Source organism: Plasmodium malariae (genome assembly GCF_900090045.1).
Source record: "Plasmodium malariae genome assembly, chromosome: 9".
In the NCBI taxonomy this organism is placed as follows: Eukaryota; Apicomplexa; class Aconoidasida; order Haemosporida; family Plasmodiidae; genus Plasmodium; species Plasmodium malariae.
Genome location: NC_041783.1, coordinates 955,142 through 977,326, shown reverse-complemented (window position 1 = coordinate 977,326; position 22,185 = coordinate 955,142). Strand labels below are relative to the sequence as shown.

At 25.5% G+C, this 22,185-nt stretch overlaps 5 protein-coding genes across 5 annotated transcripts; 4 read left to right on the top strand and 1 right to left on the bottom strand.

The window, feature by feature from the left end:
- Positions 1-3,450: 3,450 nt before the first annotated feature.
- On the top strand, positions 3,451-4,490 carry EXP1 (exported protein 1, putative; the record flags this gene model as incomplete). Its single annotated transcript, XM_029004998.1, has 3 exons — positions 3,451-3,568; positions 3,996-4,270; positions 4,452-4,490. 3 exons carry the CDS (start codon positions 3,451-3,453, stop codon positions 4,488-4,490), a joined length of 432 nt encoding a protein of 143 aa, XP_028861632.1.
- Positions 4,491-5,748: 1,258 nt separating this feature from the next.
- On the top strand, positions 5,749-7,371 carry PmUG01_09030700 (conserved Plasmodium protein, unknown function; the record flags this gene model as incomplete). Its single annotated transcript, XM_029004997.1, has 1 exon — positions 5,749-7,371. One exon carries the CDS (start codon positions 5,749-5,751, stop codon positions 7,369-7,371), a length of 1,623 nt encoding a protein of 540 aa, XP_028861631.1.
- Positions 7,372-7,829: 458 nt separating this feature from the next.
- PmUG01_09030600 (WD repeat-containing protein, putative) lies at positions 7,830-9,681 on the bottom strand (the record flags this gene model as incomplete). Its single annotated transcript, XM_029004996.1, has 2 exons — positions 7,830-9,352; positions 9,498-9,681. 2 exons carry the CDS (start codon positions 9,679-9,681, stop codon positions 7,830-7,832), a joined length of 1,707 nt encoding a protein of 568 aa, XP_028861630.1.
- Positions 9,682-14,343: 4,662 nt separating this feature from the next.
- Positions 14,344-19,654, top strand: TKL2 (tyrosine kinase-like protein, putative; the record flags this gene model as incomplete). Its single annotated transcript, XM_029004995.1, has 2 exons — positions 14,344-15,883; positions 16,080-19,654. The coding sequence occupies 2 exons, from the start codon at positions 14,344-14,346 to the stop codon at positions 19,652-19,654; spliced, it is 5,115 nt and encodes a 1,704-aa protein (XP_028861629.1).
- Positions 19,655-20,404: 750 nt separating this feature from the next.
- PmUG01_09030400 (conserved Plasmodium protein, unknown function) lies at positions 20,405-21,404 on the top strand (the record flags this gene model as incomplete). The annotated part of the gene is made up of 2 exons (XM_029004994.1): positions 20,405-20,548; positions 21,141-21,404. The coding sequence occupies 2 exons, from the start codon at positions 20,405-20,407 to the stop codon at positions 21,402-21,404; spliced, it is 408 nt and encodes a 135-aa protein (XP_028861628.1).
- Positions 21,405-22,185: the final 781 nt, after the last annotated feature.

The window sequence follows — 22,185 nt, the reverse complement described above, 5'->3', positions numbered from 1 at the left end:
AGCAAATTAAAAAATGGTACTTTGTGAAATATTGAAAATCGGAGTTGTTTTTTTGTTCATTTGACGGTGAAGTGAAAAAAAGGTGTGCATCATCCAAAAAAATTACCAAAAATATATAATTTAAAAAATGAAAAAAAATAAAAAAATAAATTTATGTATTTTTAAAATTTTCTTTTTTGAGGAAACATACTCCTCCCAAATATTAGGAAGGCCTCATAAATTGTGTATTATTTTTTTTTTGTTTTACATTTATTTTTTTACACCCCGATCATCTTTTTGTGAAAGTTCACACATGATATTTTCTTATTTGTTTTTTACATAATATATATATGTATATACATACATATATATAATTGAATATGTGTATATCCTTTTTGAACATTCGAAATATGTACAAAATTACTTTTTCGATTTATATTTTTGTTTATACTATGGAAAGAAATTTTTTAAAAACCTATGAAAAAGAGATGGTACATAATTTTTATTTTTATTTTTTTCCATTTGTATAAAATTACGTATTTTTATATAAAAAAAAGGTTTGAATATCACACCACAGTTCTTTATTTTATTTTTTTCCCATTTTTTCTTTTGTTAATATAATTATTACACAGTTTCATTATATCAGAATAAGTCCCTTTTATATTGCTAATTCAAGGTCGTGTTACTATTTTATACACAAAATTCATTTTAGAGGATCATTAAATTAACACGTTTAGAATTTTTTTTTAAGTTGCTCTATATAAAAACGTTACTCTAGTATCAGTACCGTGTGTATAGGCAATTTTTGATTTTCGTTATATATACCCTTGTTATATATTCATATGTATATATTACGCATATATACATGTGCACGTGTGTATATGTATATAATATGCCTAATATATATATAAATGAATAAATACATTTTCCCTTTGGAAAAAAGTCCTAAATAAGATAAATGGATTTTTCTTTTTTTTTTAATTTACAAAATCATTTTTCCCCACAAAGTAATGCGTATTTATTTATGTACCTGACCTCTCCTACTAATGCCTCTTTAAAAGCAATAATCATAAAAAAGAAAAATTTTACTCATTTTTTTTAAAAAGAACCACGGTGAATTGTATATATATATATATATATATATATATATGTACATATAAAGTATATGGTATAGTTTGTACATATACTTTATATGTATAATTAATTATTTCTCACCCGCATTCTACCTTTTACAACTGTTGTTTATTTATTTATTATAATTTATACGCAAAAAGATAAAAATATGTACATAATATATTATATACATATATATATATATATATTTGTACACCATCGCATACTAACTACCACTAAACTGTGTTGTTATTTAATATATATTTCAATGCAGGGGTGTTTAAATTAATTCTTACGAGTTTGTAATAATGCAGTAATATTGATAAATACACGCGATATATTTATTTAATTATATGTATTAACACAATAATATATTAAAAACTAGGTTTTTAACAGGGCTCTTTTGCTTTTATTTTGAGTATGTACGGAAAGAAGGAAAGAAGCGGAAAAAGTAAAACTATTCAATTTAATTAGCTATACGTAATAAATATTATCTTTATGAATATCTAACATAACTATATATATATTTACATTGTACACTTTAAAAATCATTAACATTTCATTTTATTATTACAATTTTTCGCAAGTCAATAATTGCAAATTATTTTTTATTATTTTTCGGTGAAAAGTAGTGAACTAATTAAATAAAAGTAAAAGAACCATTTATTTATCTAATATAATTTAATTTTTATAATAAATAAGGATGGTGTTACACTTACTAAAACGTGTTATTACTTGTAAATGATTCCTCATCTCACTTCGTTAAAAAATAAAAAAAGTGTTAACGTTTTAAGCGATAAGCATTTTATGTGTTAAAAAGAGCGTTAAGTTTTATGTGTTAAAAAGAGCGTTAAGTTTTATGTGTTAAAAAGAGTGTTAAGCTTTATGTGTTAAAAAGAGCGTTAAGTTTTATATGTTCAAATAAGCCTTATGTAGTATTATGTGTTTTATTGCGCACTAAAGCCATATGTGTATTACTTTTTAAAAAAAGTTTTATGTGTTTTACATTTTAAAATAAGTGTTTATGTTTTTCGCGTTAAAAAAGAATTATGTGTTTTGCGTGTTAAATTAAGTGCAATTAGTTTTACGTGTTAAATTAAGTGCCATTAGTTTTACGTATTAAATATATTTTTTTTTTTTTTTTTTTTTTTTTTTTTTTTTGTTATTACAATGTAATAGTGTATGTATAAATGCATATATATAAGATGTATAACATGTATAGTAGTATATATATATATAATATAGTACATGTTAAATAATCTTAAATTATAAAGGTGCTATTATACCAAGCAAATGCATGGTGAAATAATTTTGATTATGTGGGAGTGAATGGCACTTTATACTAGCTTTTGAGTGTTTATTTGCATGCATCTAAATTTCTTTTGAAAAACTAAATTTTTTTTAGAAAGTAAAATTTTTCGTTATTTATGAAAAAAAAAAAAAAAAAAAAAAAATGCATCAATAATTTTTTTATTGGGGGTCTTAACTAATTGAATATTTTAAATAAAAAAATATTTATTTTATTTTTTTATTTTTTACATTTTAAATTTAAAAAAAAAAAATTTTGATAAATCAAACTGTTAAATTAAAATAGTCAAAATTTTTTAAAATATTTAAAAAAAGAAAAAAAAAAAAAAGCCATATAAAGGAAACCCACAATTATGTACATAAAATAATAATACATTATTGTAAATTTATAATTTTTACTAGATTTATAGTTTTACGTAAAATTTTTGCTATTTAGTTTTAATGTTTAAAGAAAAATATTCATAATATATAAAAATTAAGGAGTTATTTTAACCATTAGATTACATTTCCACGTTTATATATACATTATTATTTTATATATATATATATATATATATGTAATTATTATATGTATAATTGTTATCATATTTTAAATATACTTAAGATTAAAGAAAATTATATTTTTGTGTAAATAGGTATATATTTAAATGAACCATAATATATATGTATATATAATGTATATGTATGTATAGAGAACATTTGAAATTTAACATTGTGAATTTAAAAGTAAAATATTATACTGCCATTAAGTGTGTATATATAAAATATATATATATATATATTATAATAATAGTTTTACATAATATTTACGTGTAATAAATATATTTAATATAATTAACAATTTTAATATAAAAGGGAAATGATTTTTTCATAAATACATATAAATTTATATTAACGTACAAGTTTTATACCGTATATTATATGCATAAAATAATACGCATTGAACAGAAAACTTTTTAATTTTTGGAATTATATTATTTTTTTTTTTTAATTTCAAAACACACGAGTTGTCGTCCCCCTCCCCATATACAGTATTTATTATTTTTCAAAATGAAACTCTCTTTAATTGTTTTTGCCTTTTTTTTCATTGCCCTAATTGAAGTATATTTAGGAGGCTTAGTGATTGCAGGATCCACCACCCCACCTCCAAAAAAGAAATCTCCCAAAAGTGAGTTTTGATTATATGTATTATTATGTGGTTGTTGTATGCCCATGTGTTCATGTATTATATGCATTTTTGTAATATATATATATATATATATATATGTATTTAAATAAAGTGTATACATGTGTGTATATAAAATGTATTTATGTGTGCATATATGTATATATATATATTATTTATTTATATTATATGTGTACCATATTACACTTATTAAAGTTGAAATATATATATTGGCAAATTGTAAAGCCCCATCTTTAATGTATATAAACATTTTTGTTAATAGTTTCCTTGGCACGTGCTAGCATGCATTAATATGTACCTTACCCATTGTGTGTTGCACATTTTTTTTTTTTCATTAACTTTATTTATATTATGTTATTTAGTAGTTTATTATTTATATATATTTTTTTTATTATTTTATTTTTTGCAGAAACCCCTGATCCCTTAATTGATGTTCACGAAATAATCAATGATATGGTTAAGAAAGAAGAAGAAATTGTAAACTTGTCAAAAAAAAAATCAGCGTACAAGACTGCAACTACAGCCCTTGCATCAACCTTGGGTCTAGTATCAGCTTTACTTTTAGGTGGTATTGGTTTAGTATTGTATAATAATGAAAGGGGTAGACATCCATTCCAAATTAGAGGCTCATCAAAAAGTGGTGCAGCAGAAACCAAGGCAGCAGAACCCGCACCCGCAGATGATGTATGGATTAACAAAGAAATATTATATACAAAAAAAAAAAAAAAAAAATAATAATAAAATAATAGTTGTTTGTTACACACACGTCCCTATATATTATATGTATATGTAATACCTATTTGTAACATTTTCACTTATTTGTATTTAATTTTGCATAATTTTAACATTTCTTATTTTTTTTTAGGGCGATCAAGACCAAAGTGGTACCGACTCAGCAGCATAAATTAGCTTTTTGTTAATGGGTTATAAAACATAAACATTTTTATATTTTTGATTTTAAATAAGAAAGAGTATATATATATATATATATTTTATATATAATATACATATGTTAATACATCATTTTTGCTTATATATATAAAATGCATTTACACAATTTTCCTTTTATATATATATATATGTATGTATATTAAAGTTAAAATATATATTTAAAAAGAATTTTTTTTTCACCCGTTTTCGCCTTTTTTTCGCTTTTTTTTTTTTTTTTTACACCTGTTTACCCGTTTTTAACCCGTTTTCGCCTTTTTTTTTTTTTTTTTTTGGGTCTTATCATTTTCTTTTCTACAATATATTTTGTTATTTAACTTGTTAACATTGCTTATAACGAAAGGTGTAACGTGTGTACTGTATTTTTTTTTTCCCCATTAACTTTTATGAAGATATGTGATAAATTAAAAGATTATAATAAAAATTTAAAGTATTTATTTTTTTCTATTCGAAAAGAATAATAATTAACATTTCGGATTATCATATAATATGTGTCATATTCTTTTTTGAAAAGCAAAATTAAAAAGGTTCAGGAGGTTACAAAAAATTTACTCATGTGTATTTTTTGTGAGTATAATAGTATGTGCACACACACGTGCATGTGGTAATATAAATATGTATGTTATGTTAGTATGTATGCTTGTACATGTGAATCCTTATACTTTTGTGCGTGTGAGTCATGTACGCGCTTGTACGGTGTGCATCATCATGCACGTTTGTAAATATTCATCCATGTACGTATTGAAATATTATTATTTTTTGAAGAGAGAACGGATTCTTCTTCATTAATATTAATGCCATTAAGAAATGTATGGCGGTGGGGGGGGGTGCGTGTGTGGTAAAAAATCTTGAAAAAATTAGAACTGAAAAAAATGCATAATTGAAAGAAGTTACATAAATGAAAGAAACTGCACTAAATCCAAATCAATTTGCAGAAATGTTATTCTGGCACTTAAATATGTACATACATAACATATATATATATGTGCACGCGCATGTACATAAAGTATGTTCATGTATACGTTCACGTTAAATTTTTTTTTTTTTTTTTTTAATATGGTAAAAAATTAATTTTGCTAATTGAATTTTTTCTTGTTTTTGGGTGAAAAATGGAATTGATTGAACGAAATAAATGCGTGGAATGATTAGAGGAGTGAATGATATCGATTGCTGCGATTGATGTGTAATTGCTTTGATTGCTTTGGCTGCGGAAAATGGCTAGTTCACTGCTACTTAAAAGTTTAATTTGCGGACTACCATTGGGGGGTATTTTGTTTAGCGAAATCAGAAGAGTTAAAAAGATAAGAGAGGATGAAAGGTTAAATAAGAGCTTGTTTTTGAAAAATTTTAATAGGAATAATATTATTACAAAGAAAAAAGAAGAAGGAAATAATTTTATTGTGTATACAGGGGAAAAACATAATTTTAACCATAATACTCAAGGGATGGAGGGGAAGAAGAAGGTAAAAGAGAAGGAGCAGGTGGAAATGGAAGTGGAAGATGGGGAATTGGAGGAGGTGCTGAACTATTTTTATGGGAAAGCATGGGGATATACAACAGATTACGAAATTGATATAAGCTTAAATACTGGGGATTTAATTTTTATTAAACATGATTTATATAATATAAATTTTTTTAAAAGGATAATGCTAAAAATAAATAGATATTTTCAAAATGGCAATAGTGATTATGATGAGATAGGAATTATTTTAAAAAAATATAACATCAGTTATGTTTATATTCAAAACGTTATTAATAGAAAGGATAAATTAATACGGTATTCTTATTTTTTACAGAAATATAAACCATCTGTTGTTTCTCTACGAAGATTTATAAGTGATGATGAGAATATAAAAATAGAATTAAAAAAAAATATAGAGGAAAGTTTAATATCGATAGATAAAGAAATTAATGATCATAGTAATTTTTCTATATTTTTTGTAGATTTATTATACAATGCTTTTAAACAAACAGTGCATCAAATTATTAATAAGATGTACCACAGTAAGGGTAACCTGTACAACGATTATAATAATAGAATGTATAACAAAATTAGCTCAAACATAGATATAAATAACTTAATTAATATGCTTCTGTTTCGATCTTTTAATTTATTTTTTTATTTTATTACATACATAAGTGAGAAAAGTTGTAACATTGATTTATCTAACAATGATAAGAGAATACTTCTAAAAAATGTAGAAGAAACAAAAAAATATATCGGTGCAACGTTAAGTAAGGATAGCTTACTAAATTATGAATTTCCTATTAATTCTTTTACGTGTTTTCCATTTATTGAGAAAGATTATAATTTGATAAAGGATAAAAATAATTTCATTTATCAAAAACTAAATGGACAAGTACAAAAAGAGGTAGAAAACTTTGTCTCCTTGATGGTAGAGAATGAACATACTTTAACGGACTCCATTGAATATATGAATAATGCAAAAAAAAAGGAAGAAAAAAATAGACAGGGAAAAAGAGGGGAAATGGAAAGTACTTCATCATACATAAGTTATTCTAACTACTTTAGTAAAAAAATAAATTTTTTTTTTGAAAAATTATTTTTAAAATTAAAAAATTATACTATCAGAACAAATGATCATGTTTATGATATATACAAAAAAACGCATTTATTGCCATCTATAAAAAATTATAACTCCTCTTTATCTCTATTTCTATGTTTGAATAATTTCTACAAGCCATTAAATACGCAGAATGTACTCGGTGATAAATTTAGTATACCTAAATTATCAAATCTATTTCATGTTAGACAGGAGGAAACTGAGAAGCGGCAAAAATATTTTTATCAATTTAACAAGGTTCCCAAAGCGTGAGTGCTTAGGGGGTTCAGTTAGCACATTTTGCGCTTGTGCATTCGTGCGTTCGTACATTCTCCACTCACTAATTTGTTTATTTTGCTTTTTTTTCAAGTACATTTTATCTTTTGTTATTTCTTTTCTTTTTCAAAATGGAAAATATTTTTTTATTGTAGGCGCAGATTTGTTGTCCGTATGATTGTATTTGATTTATGCGTAGAAACGTAAACATGGAAGGAAACGTAGACATGAACATAAATAGATATAGATACAGAAAGAAAAGGAAAAACAAACTGCATTTACTGCTGCAGAATTACATATGATGCTGCAAGTGATTTATCAAAGGATGGGAGAGTAAAGCGCAAAATGGGGAAGGGGGAAAATGGCGTTTATACATATGCATAATCGGGAATACCATCTACACACGGATCTGTATTATAATTACGTGTGTTTATTTTATATGTTCGCTTGACACTTCATACAAATGAGTTGGGAATATACAATAAGCACGGAGTACCATCATCACCCGCTGTAACAATATTATAGATTTCCAGTTCGTTAGTGTTTTTAACTGTTGAGTCATATATAAAAGTACACTCGATGCAATTAACTCCTCCCTTTTTACAAACGCCAAAGGCCCACAAAATATCTCTGTCCGTTTTATCATGTATGTTATTATAATTTTTTTTTTCAACTGAGTTATCAAAATTATCTTGTATTTCATTAATTCTGGTTAAATTATACTGTTGTGTTAAATTATTTTCTGAACAGTCAGAAAAATTTAATAAAAATAAATTTCCAAAAGATGAACCAACTAAAACTAAGTGATTACCAATATATCTTGCTGATAAAATAGGTTCATTGACACAAATTTTTTTCAAATAATTATTTAAATTTGAAGAACAGATACTATAAATTTCATATTGATAACAACATCCATCAGCGGAGCAAGAAATAATGTATGTTTTATTTTTTATATTATAAGTTATAATACTATTAATGCTAGCTGTATGAATCTTTTTGTAGCTAATATATTTGTGGAAAATTCGAAAATCTCTTATTTTTAAGATACCATCATTTGTCCCCCCTGTTATTATTAAAGGTATTCTTTCATTGTTTAAGTTTAAATAATTATGGCCTTGCCCAAACAAATTATCGGAGTTTATGATGTTCACATTTGCAGTTATAAGGTTGTTCCGATTGTTCATATTGTTCCTTTTATTATTATCGTTGTCATATTTGTTTTTAATGCTACTGCTGTTGTTGCTACTGCTTTTTTCTAAATTGCTGTCGTCCATGGGGGGGTTAGTTAACGAGAAATTAGAACCGCTTGTCTTATTTTTGTGCGTACTAGTTTGATTAATTAAATTAGAATTTTTGCTTTTATACATATAAAAATAATTTAAAGCCCCTATATTACCACAGTGTGTATTCTTAGCACTAAGTACTTCCTGAAATGTTTCTACATCAAACACACACAATGTCCCACTTTTATCTGCAGATATTATTTTGTTTTGCAACCATAAAAATTTAGTTATTGGATGTATATGATTTCCTTTGTATGTAGCTAGTTCACTAAATTTTTTTATGTCAAAAAGCTTTAAGGTTTTATCATAACTACTAGTTATACACTTTTCTTTTTCTTTATCAAATTTCATATCACTAATTGTAGAATGATGCGCCCACATTTCTTTACACTTAATTGTGTTATTAGAAGCCTTAAAATTGATTTCTCGAACTTTTTTCTCTTGTTCTAAATATTCTGAACAGTTCATAATTTTATTAATTTTAGGAAATTTACAGCATTGTGTAGTATTCCACAGACATATTTTCCCATCTAATCCCCCTGAAAGAACTTCATTCCTTTTAGTAAAAAATACTTCACTTACCCAGTCATAGTGTCCGCACTTTTTGTGATATAGTTCTTTAACGGTCGATAGGTTCTTGAGGTTGTGAATGCGCAAGGAATGATCTGAGCTCGCTGTGGCCATATAAGTTCCTGCGCAAAAAAGAAATTAAGAAGTGGAAAAACGATAACATGAAAAAATATCCGAAACGTGTTTCTCCGTCAACTGATTCGTTATCTAGCTACTTATCTACCACAGTACTTGTTTTTTTTTTTTTTTTTTTTTTTTTTCCCCTACCACTTTCATCCAGCGAAAGTGAAAGGACAGACCTATCATGTGCATATTCATAGAAAAAGGAGAATGTTGGTCCATTTTTTAAATTTCTACTTTTTAAACAAGCAAAATTCAAATCTATGTTATCAAAACATGTATTAAATGTTTTTGTGTTGCTGTCTTTTGGTATATTTGTGTTATTCTTCATTGAATAAAGGGTTAAACATAGTTATAAGTTTTAAGGCAAACAGAAATTCTCTTTTAAGGATACGATGATCTTGATTAGTTTGTAAAGGGCTTGTTTTTTAGGAGAAAGCGTTCTATTACATATATGCGTACATACACGTACATACACATACACACTCTGACACACACATATACACACACAGAAACACACATATACACACACAGACACTTATATACACATAAAACAAATAACAGTAGTTTTACAGAAAAAGGAACCTTGTTATAGTTTATCAAAAACAATGCACTAATTATGATAAACAGAATTAGACCTTTTAATCACATAAGAAGCTTAACTTTTCACCTTCTTTTTTGTTTCACATTTTTCGTTATTAATTGAAGATATATAAAAACTCTTAAATAATTTAATTAAAGTTGTCATTTTTTATATACATAGTAGTGCTCGAATAAATGCTTATTAGAAATGTTATGTAGTTTTTTTATTTTATTTACTTTATTTTTTGCTAAATGTGTGTGCATTGGTGTAATGCCATAAACATGCACGCATTAAATATATTATGTCCCGTACACATTTTTACATATATATATATATATATATATATATATATATATATATGTTTCCGTAACATGCTCTTTAAAAATTGCTGCTTAATGTTTGTTTACTTATTTAGTTAGTACGCTCATTAAAATTGGGAACGAAATTAGTTGTGAGACAAATCATGCATATTTTTTCTGTTAGTAAAAAAAAAAAAAAAAAAAAAAAAAATGGGTTTATTAAATTACTACACACAAAATTTTTACCTTCATACATAGGGATACTCTTTTATTGCTTATTTTATATATTTTATTATTTTTATTTTTATTTTCGCTTTTGCTCTTATTCTTCTGTTTCTTTTTCTTTTTAATTAATCACTTTTGAATTCTTTGCTGTTACACATCTAGACATTATGTAGTATTGTAAAAATTTTGGAAAAAAAAAAGTTTAGTTAAAATCCTGACTGGTCAGGTAAATTTCACGTAGTTAAACATATTACATGTACGTGGGCATGTACATATATATATATATATATATATATATATAAAACAATCATTGTATTTAACCTGAGCACACATTTTTATTTATTAATATATAAACACGTTGGCATGTTACCATACTGACATATTAGCATGTTGGCACATTGGCATGCCACCATACTGCCATATTATTAACTACTTTAGCTGACTAAAAAAAAAAAAAGTTAAAATAGAACAAAATAATTGCTAAACGAACAAAGGTTTATTTAACGAAAAAATAGAACAAGAGTATAAAACACAACACAGTTTTTTAATGTTGGGATATTATTTATATCATTATAAGAAATGTGGAATGATAAAAAAAAAATTATAAAAATTATGTTTGTGTAAACTTTTTAATTTAATTTTGTAATTCTTTATTTAATTTTTTTCATTGAAGATCAAGCGTTAGTGGGTAAACGTGTCAAAGATAATGAATACAAAAAGAAACAAAATTATTTAAAAAATAAAATAATCTTAAGAAGAATAAATTATGCCAGCTTCACATATGTTTTCTCATTTTTTTGAAATATGCATAATTTTATTTTTTTTTAAGAAATACATCCTTCATTATTATGGCATTATGATCTTTTTATACATTTTATGTATATGTATGTATGTATACGCATACATATATGTATATATATATATATATATATATATATATATATATATATAACATTTCATAGTGGCATGATACATATTTCTTTATCACACACTTGAATTTTCACCTTGGGTAATTTAGTATTTCTTTTTTATCGCCTTTTATATTTGTTTTTTTTACCTGTTATTTGTCATTTGTTAGTTCATAAATTTTATATTTTACTTTTTTTTTTTACATTTTATTTTACTTTATATATTTTACGTTTCATTTTAAAATTTTAATTTTTTTTTTTGTTCCTTTTTCATTTTATTATTTTATTTTTTATTATTTTATTTTATTTTTTATTATTTTATTTTATTTTTTATTATTTTATTTTATTTTATTTTTTATTATTTTATTTTTTATTTTTTATTTTATTTTTTATTATTTTATTTTTTTTTTTAATTTTATTTTTTATTATTTTATTTTACTATTTTTTTCCTTTTTGGATAAAAGGCACTATATTTGAGTATGTCCAAAAGTGTCAAATAAAGCTCTTAGAAGCAAACTAAATTAGTGTGTCTAAAATAGTTCAAAATACAAGGTCCATATAGTGAAATAAAAAAATGTGTAACATATAATTTGTTCAAATTGTACATGCATAAAAACTACTCGAGTTTTTGAAAAAGATGCATGCAAGGATTTCTCATTTCACAAATTGAAGAAAAAAAAAAAAAAATGTACATATATATATATATATATATATATATATATATATATATATGTGTATGGATATGAATATGTGTATGCATATATGTATACACGTAAATATATACATATTCTCGTTTGCACATATAAACATGTAAGTAGGTTAGGTTATTAACTATCTGATTAGGGGTGTAAGTAGCTTAAGCTGTTCGCACATTGTACTTTTTTTTATGCAGTGTCAAGTCAATATATGTTCAAATGTGTGAAACATTTTATGTTCTTGTATGCTCAATGTTTTGACATTCAAACTTCATTTTGTGTTCATTTTATTGTGTTCATTATATTGTGTTCATTTTATTGTGTTCAATTTTTTATGTGTATTTTATTTTGTGTATTTTATTATGTTTAATTTATTTTATAATAATTTTTTTTTCTTATTTTCTAAATAAAATGAACAAAAATTAATAATTATTTTTTTTATATAAAATTTTTAAATTATTGTTATATAATTGTTGACACGTTAATTATAATATATACACGCGCGTAATGTGCATACATGGATTTATTTTCGCATTTTTCTTTTTTTCTCTTTTCACTTATTACACTTATTTTTTCACACAAAAAGGAAAAATACATATGCCATATGACAAGTGAACTGCCTAGCAAACATGGATTAATTTCTTTGTCTTTGATACATAAATCATTGAAAAAAAAAAAATAATAAAAATAATAAAAAAAAAACAAACAACGAAACGAAACGAAATTAAGAACGAAATTAAGAACGAAATTAAGAACGAAATTAAGAACGAAATTAAGAACGAAATAAAGAACGAAATAAAAAACGAAATAAAGAACGATACAGTACAAAACAGAAAAAAAAAAAAAAAAAAAAAAAAAAAATTAGGATAATACATGGTAATACGAAATAAAAAGAAAATACTTTTATTTTTAAAATAAAAAAAAAAAAAAAATGAAGTGAAAAAAATTAGTTTAATTAGGGGAGTAACTTACAGCATAAATAAATACAACCTACTTTAGGAAATGGGTGCTAGACAACAAACAAGAAGCATAAGAGAAAAAAAAAATAAAAATAAAGTAAAAACAGAATAAAAACAAGATAAAAAAAAAAAAAAAAAAACACGATAAAAACAAACCGAATTAAATTAAATTCAAATGCAATATAATGCAATTGAATACAATTAAATAAAATTAAATGAAACTGAAGGTAATTAAAATTAGATAAAATTAAAAACAAATGAATAAATTGAGTATAACTGAATAAATTGAGTATAACTGAATAAATTGAGTATAACTGAATAAATTGAGTATAACTGAATAAATTGAGTATAACTGAATAAATTGAGTATAACTGAATAAATTGAGTATAACTGAATAAATTGAGTATAACTGAATAAATTGAGTATAACTGAATAAATTGAATACAAATGAATAAATTGAATACAAATGAATAAATTGAATACAAATGAATAAATTGAATACAAATGAATAAATTGAATACAACAGAGTGCATTTAAATGTGGGAGAATTCAGCCATGCAGCATGAAACAAATGTTTTTACGAAAAAAATACAGAAGTAATTTTTTAATTAACACGCAAATATATGCTGATGAATAACATAAGCTTGTTAGGTGAGTTACATATTTTGATAGGAGTCAGCGCCATATAGGATGTATATTTTTTACAGAACAAATAATATTACAGATGAGTGAAACAGGAGTTGTTTTCAATTTTATATAATAAGAGGTGCAAAGGTTTTTTTTAAAATTTTAAACTCTTTTTACTATGACTACTCCCGTTTTATCTTAATTTGTTTATTATTCTTGCACGTTGTGTGTGTATATGCTTGTATGTTTAATGCATGTGTGCATAGTTGCTGTCTTATCGTACATTCCTACGATTCCATTTTATTCGCTTTTCTCTCTTTCCTCTTCCTCACTCCACGTATCACTTTTTATCTTTTTCTTTTTTCATTGTTTTGTTTCATATATAAAGTTGATATAAACTTGAACTTTGTTGTTGTTGTGCATTTTCCATTTGTTTTTGTCTCTTTTCCTCATGTCTTTTCATTTTTAATGAGTTGTCTTCTATCCATAATATAGTTTTTTTTTTTTTTTTTTTTTTTTTTTTTTTTCCTACTTGTGTTTGTTTATTGCCTTTTTTCATCATTTCGGCATATCACTATTTTGTAATTCAGTTTAGTGCTTTCATCATTTCCTTATTTAGTCATATCCTTTTTTAACCGTTTGGTTATATCCTCTTTTCCTTTGTTCCTTTTTCTTTCATCACCTCGTTCCCTTTAAGATGAACAAAAGATACTACCCAGTGAAAGAAGCGAATATTGAAAAGGGTGCTATAGACATATTTAAGCAAAAAATCGAAAGAAAAAAACAAGAATATTTACGGTTCAGTTTATCGAAAAGTTATCACAGCAGGAAAGACGAAAATGTGAGCATCATTAACAACAATAGTAGCAGTAATAGCAATTATAACAATAACAACATTAACAATATTAGCATTATTAGCAATATTAACAATATTGACAATATTAACAACAATAATAATATTAACAATAATAATATTAACAATAATAATATTAACAATAATAATATTAACAATAATAATATTAACAATAATAATATTAACAACAATAATAATATTAACAATATTGACAATATTAACAACAATAATAATATTAACAATATTGACAATATTAACAACAATAATAATATTAACAATAATAATATTAACAACAATAATAATATTAACAACAGTAATATTAACAGTAACTGCAAATTTAACAATTGCAATTTTAGCAATGTCAATCATAATAGCATCATTAAAAACAAGAACAATGCTGTCAACAATAAGCATAATAGAAATGTCGAAGGGAGTAATTCGATCAGTACCAGTAACCGAAAGTTGATATACATAGAAACATGTGATACTCATGATAAATACATTTTGAACATGTACGATGAAGAGAACAAAACATGTGAAGAAGATATGTACAACGAAGAAAAAAAAAAAAAAAAAAAATATGACCCTGTTCATAAAAAAAGTGAGTCAAAAATAGGAGGGAAAAATGAAGAAAATATATATATACCTTTAAAGATATTATCAAATAGATATGAATATAGTGACATAGTTCAGGCAACGAATAATTTTTCTGAAGAAAATAAAATAGCAAAGGGAGGAAATGGAATGGTATATAAAGGAATATTGAAAAGTTGTATTAACGTTGCAATAAAAGTTTTAAAAAAAAATGAAAATAATGGTTTTGAAAATGAGATAATAATTATGAGTAGATATAGACATAAAAATATTTTATCATTATTAGGATATGCAATGAATAAACATTATTTTTATCTAATATATGAATATGTACCATTAGGAGATTTAAGGACGCTCTTATTTAATCATTATTATTTTTACAATATAAAAAATAAAGAAAATAATATTGATTTGCGTTATTGTTCGAATATTAGATGTAATGATAATACAAATCTACCTAAGAATAAATATTTCTCATATTCAAATAATTACTCTTTTACAAATAAACAAATGAGTTCATTAAATATGAACACTGTTAGGAATATTTATCCACAGAAGGAATTATATGATAATAATATACCTCTTTTTCTATCTTTCAGTGTTAGAATAAATATATTAGTTCAAATAATAAACGTTCTTTGCTATTTACATACTTCTTGCCCTATAGTTTATCACAGGGATCTGAAGTCGGCCAATATTTTGATAGACGAAAAGTTCAACGCCAAGTTGGGCGATTTTGGACTTTCCTTTATTTACATAAACAATAACAACGTGTTTAACTTAACCGGCGGTAGGCCAAAAGAGAACAAAAAGGGAGAACGCATTTGCGCGTGCATATGTGCAAGCATACATACGTGCATCTTTATATATGTAGACATAACTGTGCGTGTGAACCCATGCACCCATTTTTATATAATTCACAACGCGCATACATGCACATACCCATGCACATGAATATGCCCTTTTTTGTGATGCCCGTACCGCAGGTACCCCAGGATATGCGGATCCCTACTATATTTCCACGCATGAAATAAACGAGCAAACCGAAATATACTCCTTCGGTGCTCTGATTTTAGAAATGCTTGTTTCCAAATCTCCAGCAATTCATGTGAGTAAGAATTACAATTGTATATATAGCAAGAATGAAAAATGCCCTATATTATGTAACAGGAAAAGAAGTGATAGTGAGGAGAATGTTTTTGATTACTTGGTTAATCATATAAACATGAATGATTACAAATCTATCTATTCTGTATTAGATTATAGTGTGAACTTTCCCGACTTCTTAGTAGAGAAATTAACAAAATTATCTTTTTTATGTTTAAATCCAAATATTAAAAGTAGACCATCATCTAAACTAGTAAACCTAATACTTTTAGAAATACAAAAAGAGAGTGATTTTTTTTTAAAAAATCAACAGGATCTTTTTAGAAAGAAAATTAATTGTATCAATATGTACTTTGATGAATATGACAAGAACAGATGTAACTATACCCTTGGACCTAATAATAGTGAAGCTATGAAAAAAATGGATGAAAGAAAAAATAATGGAGATAATAAATTTTGTAAAAATGATAAAAGAAGAAAAAATGGAGAAGGTCAAAGGAAAATTAAAAATTACAACTCCTTTGTTAGCAATGTCAAGGACTTGAATTATAACGCGTACATGCACAATATGAAAGAAGCGAATTGCAGTTTGTATATGCCAAGTATGAAGGAGACGCATTACAGCGCGTATATGTCAAGTATCAAGGAAGCGAATCAGAACAACAGCTTATATCACATTTTCCTTAGATTAATTCATTCATTTTTTAAAAATGACAAAATTTCGAATTTCAATAAAAATTATTACTTTAGGCAATTTTTTTCTGAACATATTCAGAAAAATGGAGATATCAAAGGAAAAGATTTTTTATATATGAATAAAATAGCCACTTCAAATTGCACAAATTTTAAATACAATACTATTGATAATTTAACTAATCTGAGAGAACTTTTTTTTGAAAAATTACATAAAGATATTTTTAATAAAAATTTTATGTTTAATTCCTTTTCATTCAATTTAATGAATTGTTACTTTATTAGGTTTGTATTTGACTACTTAAAAAATAATGCTTCAGCAAATTATATGCAAGATTCGAATACTCCGATTATCGTAAAAAATGAGGGTAAAAGTTATCCCATAAAAATGTGTGGTAGCAGTAGTAGTAGTAATATTATATGTAATGTACAGGAATTGAATAATTTTAATAATAAAAAAATAGAAATTAACTGTGAGATGGAAAAGAAAAACATGAATGAAAACGAAGGTGACTTATGTATTAATTCATACAATAAAAAATTTTCAAAGAAAGGAGCCAACATGAAACGAGATAACAAAAATAATAGCTGTTGTAACAGTAACTGTAGGAGTACCAACAGGAATAGCAGTAAGAACAATTACCAGGTGCCAGAAATAATTTTGGTGGAAGATAACAACTGCTCTTTTAGCGGTAAAAACGGGAATAGCATAACGAACAATATGGGTAATTGCAAGAACAATGCAAACATCATCATGAACAACAATGCAGGAAGCAATATCGAAAGCATGGGGCAAGACCCCCATGTAGCTAATCAGAACAGTGCGTACAACGGGCAGCAATACAGCTGCTATGCTCCTTCTAACCTTAACGACTTTGTCAAGAATAATTCCGATATAAGTAGTTACTACCGTAGGAATAATCTGCATTTTATAAGTAAAAATTATATGAACAGTAAATATAACAGAATGGATAACATAAACTACAATCATCCTGGCAACAATTCGAGCAAAGAACAAACAAACAGGTGCACGGATAGGTTCGCCGATAAGTGCTCAGGAAGATACGGGGAAAAGTGCGCCGATAGATTCGGCGGTAAATGTACAGATAAATATGCAGTTAAACACACAGATCGACACGCAGATAGGCACGCGGATAAGTACATTGATAAACACATATCTAATACCCATCTGAACAACAAAAATAACAGGATCAACTACGAAAAGGGAAATAACTGTAAGTGGGTTAAGAATAAAATGAAAATGAAAAATTCGAACACTGTAAATCGTAACAATTGTTTTGTTGAGGGGGAAAATGGAAATATGGTGTGTCTAAATTATGGTGAAGATCCTGAAGGGAAATCGGGTGAGTGGTCAGGTGTGGGATCAGGTAAAGGACCTAACGAGCAGCTACCGCATGAGAAGCCTATTTATTCATATAATTCTCACCAGCTGAAAAATGAAAACAACATGCAGAATAATTTGTATTCGAACAAATGGCCTTTAAAACGAAACTGTAGAGATGATACCCCCAAAATGATTTTTAACATTGAAAAGGAGCAAAACGAGGAATTGAAAGAATCTTGTGTGAACAATAAGAAGAAAATTATGCGTATAAACATTTCCATTGATGAAGAAAAAGGAGATAACAATTCAGAGAAGAGCAAAAAGGAGTCTAAAAAGGTTGATTATATTGTAGATGAAGAAAATGGTAAATACTGCAGTAACAACAACAATTATGCAAATAATGATGACTGTCGAGTTGATATGAATAACTCAGTTATGAATGGAAGAAACTGCAAGTTCATGGTAAACCATTCCAGTTCAATTAAAAAAGAAAGCAACAATGATTGCTCACCGGAAAAAAATACATCTTTTGTAATTGAAGATATTCGAGAAGGAAATATGATATACATTTCTAATTTTATAAATTATATAAATTTTGATAAGAACAAAAATATGGTGGACTCAAATGTATTTTCTTGGTTTAATAAACACATTTTTGAAATGGTCATAGATGAAAATAAAATTGTTTCGGATGTAACTTTCCTAGATATATTATACGAATTTAATATATTTAACTTCAAAAAAAATAATATGATAAATTATGAGAATGAAAATAAGTATCTTTTAAAGGGGAAATGGTCATCCTATTCAGATAATAATATTGAAAATAATTTTATTTCTGTTAACTTACAGAGTAATTTTTTTTTTGAAATTGCTGTTTATTATGATAATATAAAAAATATACATACTGTGTTTTTATTGAAATCAAATCAAATAAAAGATTTTATATGTGATGAAAATGATACAAGAACAAAAAAATTATGGGTTTCGGACTATGTTGGAAGAAGAAATGAATTTGTTGAAAAAATTTTAAAAAAGTCTATTTCTAATATTTTATATGAATGCATAAGTAGGAAACATTGTTTGTTTCTCTTGGAAGTGAAAATGAAAAAGTTAAGTAAACCCACTTGTTATGATAATAAAATGAAAGGGGATTTCTCTTATTATTATTTTGAATATAATGTAAAAGTTGTATGCAATAGCGAAAATTGCATTTTTTCAAATAATTATATATTGTACAAAAATAACACCTATTCTTATAGTTTACCCAATAACATTTTATCACTCCTTGTATTTTCAGAGGATAAAATTATGAAAGGAATGTGCCAACATAAGGATTCATTGACAACAACCCAAAGAATTCATTTCCCCCTTTATCCATTTTTCGTCAATATTAATTTTTACAATGAAAAGTAGGGCAGGCCCCTGGAATGGTATCTCCGCTTGCTGCCTACTCGTATGGACATATACGTGATATGTGTATGATATGTTCGCGATATGTGTACATGTATGAGCATATGCCATAAGCAAATTCATGTTCCACAGAGGAAACAGGAATAATAAATAAAGATGAGTACTTAATGCCACGGGTATATGCACAATTTTGAATTACTAACACGTATATTTCCACAGTGGGCGAACATATAAACAACGATTGTAAAAATAATGCAACAATAAATTGTGCATAAAATAATATATATTTTAATATTTTTTTTGGCTTTTTTTTTTTTTTTTTTTATATTTTACTTGGTTATTTTTCATTTTTTACACTTGTCACAATCTAAATTTTTTTTTTTTTTTTTTTGTTATTTTTATTTTCATTTTTTATTTCTTTAAATATTTTTGCTCAGTTTTTTCTTCCCCCTACCATTAGTTATTTTATTTCTCTTTTTTCCTTTTTTTTTTTTTTTTTTTTTTTTTTGTCAACCTGCGAATTGAAGAATTATTTGATCGTAAAAATTTTCTGAAGGAATACAAGTTGTACAATTTTGTTCTATTCTTCTTCTTCTTTTTCTTCTTTTTCTTCTTCTTCTTTTTCTTCTTCTTCTTCCGCTTCTTCTTCCGCTTCTTATTTTTTCTTCTTTCGTGATACCCCACGCCCTTAGTAGTATGTTCAAATTTCCCTGTTTCAGAGATAAAAAGTGGATGAAGGAAAATGGCACAAATATGAAACACCCAGACGAGTTTCTCAATGTGCATTTTCGTCCTGAATTTTTAAAAAATTATGAACACACAATAAATTTCGAGCAAAAAGCTGAACAAGTCATACGGCAAATTAAATCTGCACTCTTTCGGCAAGCCATTTACAAGGTAAAAAAAATAAATAATAGAAAAATTAGAAAAATTAGCAAAATTAGAAAAATTAACGAAATTAACGACGTGAACAAAATGAACAAATTGAACAAAATGAACTAAACAAACTGAATAAAACACGGAAAAAGGACAGAGGAGAAGCTGTATATACTTCCCCACTGTACAAACAAATTACAAAATGTCATTTCGTAAAAAAAGTAGTGAAGCGTTTTCTTCCCATTTATTTTGTATTAAATTTTAGTTATGATGTTATTTATACATACATGCATATATATATATATATATGTTTAAGGAGATTTTATGGAAAATAAAAATACATACAAAATTCGAAGGGATACTTTAAATGATATACTTATTAAAGCCCATTTAAATTTTTTTCCCTTTTGAACGTTTTAACATTTCCTGACTGTTCTGTAAAATAAACTTGAAACTAGCTAAATGTTGCATATAACCTTATATATATGCATACCTACATGTATGCGCAATTATGTGCATCCATGTACGTACGTATGTGTTTAGTCATCAAGCAGTTTTTTATGCTTTTCACATTTTTCACATTTTTGTACATTTTATTTTATTTTCACCAAAGATACAAAACGTCGAAGTTGTGGCTATGCATGAATGCAAAGAAGACCGAGTATTGGAAAAAATAAAAAGAGTTACAGGGTATGAAAATTTTAAAATGTCTACTAGTAAAATTTTATGCGATGAAATATGGACTATAAAAAGATGCAAGAAAGAAATTTCGTATTGGGTACGTTGTTATGAGCAAGACAAAAATGGGTACTCCCTGTCAGTTATACCAACAAGTATTATAAGTATTTTTTATTTTTTTAAATATTATTACTTTTAAAAGGGGAAAGAAATTTACAATTTTTTTATTTTTGTTTTTTCGTTCTCATTTCTTAATTTTCGTTTTCATTTCTTATTTTTCGTTATCATTTCTTATTTTTCGTTATCATTTCTTATTTTTCGTTATCATTTCTTATTTTTCGTCATCATTTCTCTTTATTCTTCTTTTTTTCATCTCATTTAAATCGTAAAAATAATTTATCACTCTACAGCTTTTTCAAATATACATATGCGATTATTTTCAAACTTTTCACTTAATTATTTCTTGTTCATACAGTTATCATTTTTACACTTTTAAACGTAAAAATTGGTATAACATTTATTACAAAAATAAAAAAAAAAAAATCTACAATTATGCAAACGTGTGTAAAAAATACTTGAAAGAAAAAAATAAGCTGAAAGGTTAACATAGTGTGGAAGAAAACGAGAAACGAAAAAGTATGCAAAATATTGGAAAGTCATCAAACAAAAAAATAATATAAAACAAAAAAAAAGGAAATAAAAATAAAGGAAACACGAATAAAGGAAATGAAAATAAAATAACAATAACATATTAAAACGGATGAACAAATGAACGAATTACCACTGAATATGCAAATAAAAAAAAAAAAATACTTTTGCTATGTTTTGTTTGTTTTGTTTGTTTTGTTCGTTTTTGATTTTGTTTGATTTTTTTTTGCTGTGTTTTTTATCTTTTTTCCGCATCGTCCATTAATTAAATGTATATACATATAATGAATATACAACACATATGCATATATATATATGTATACATGTACATG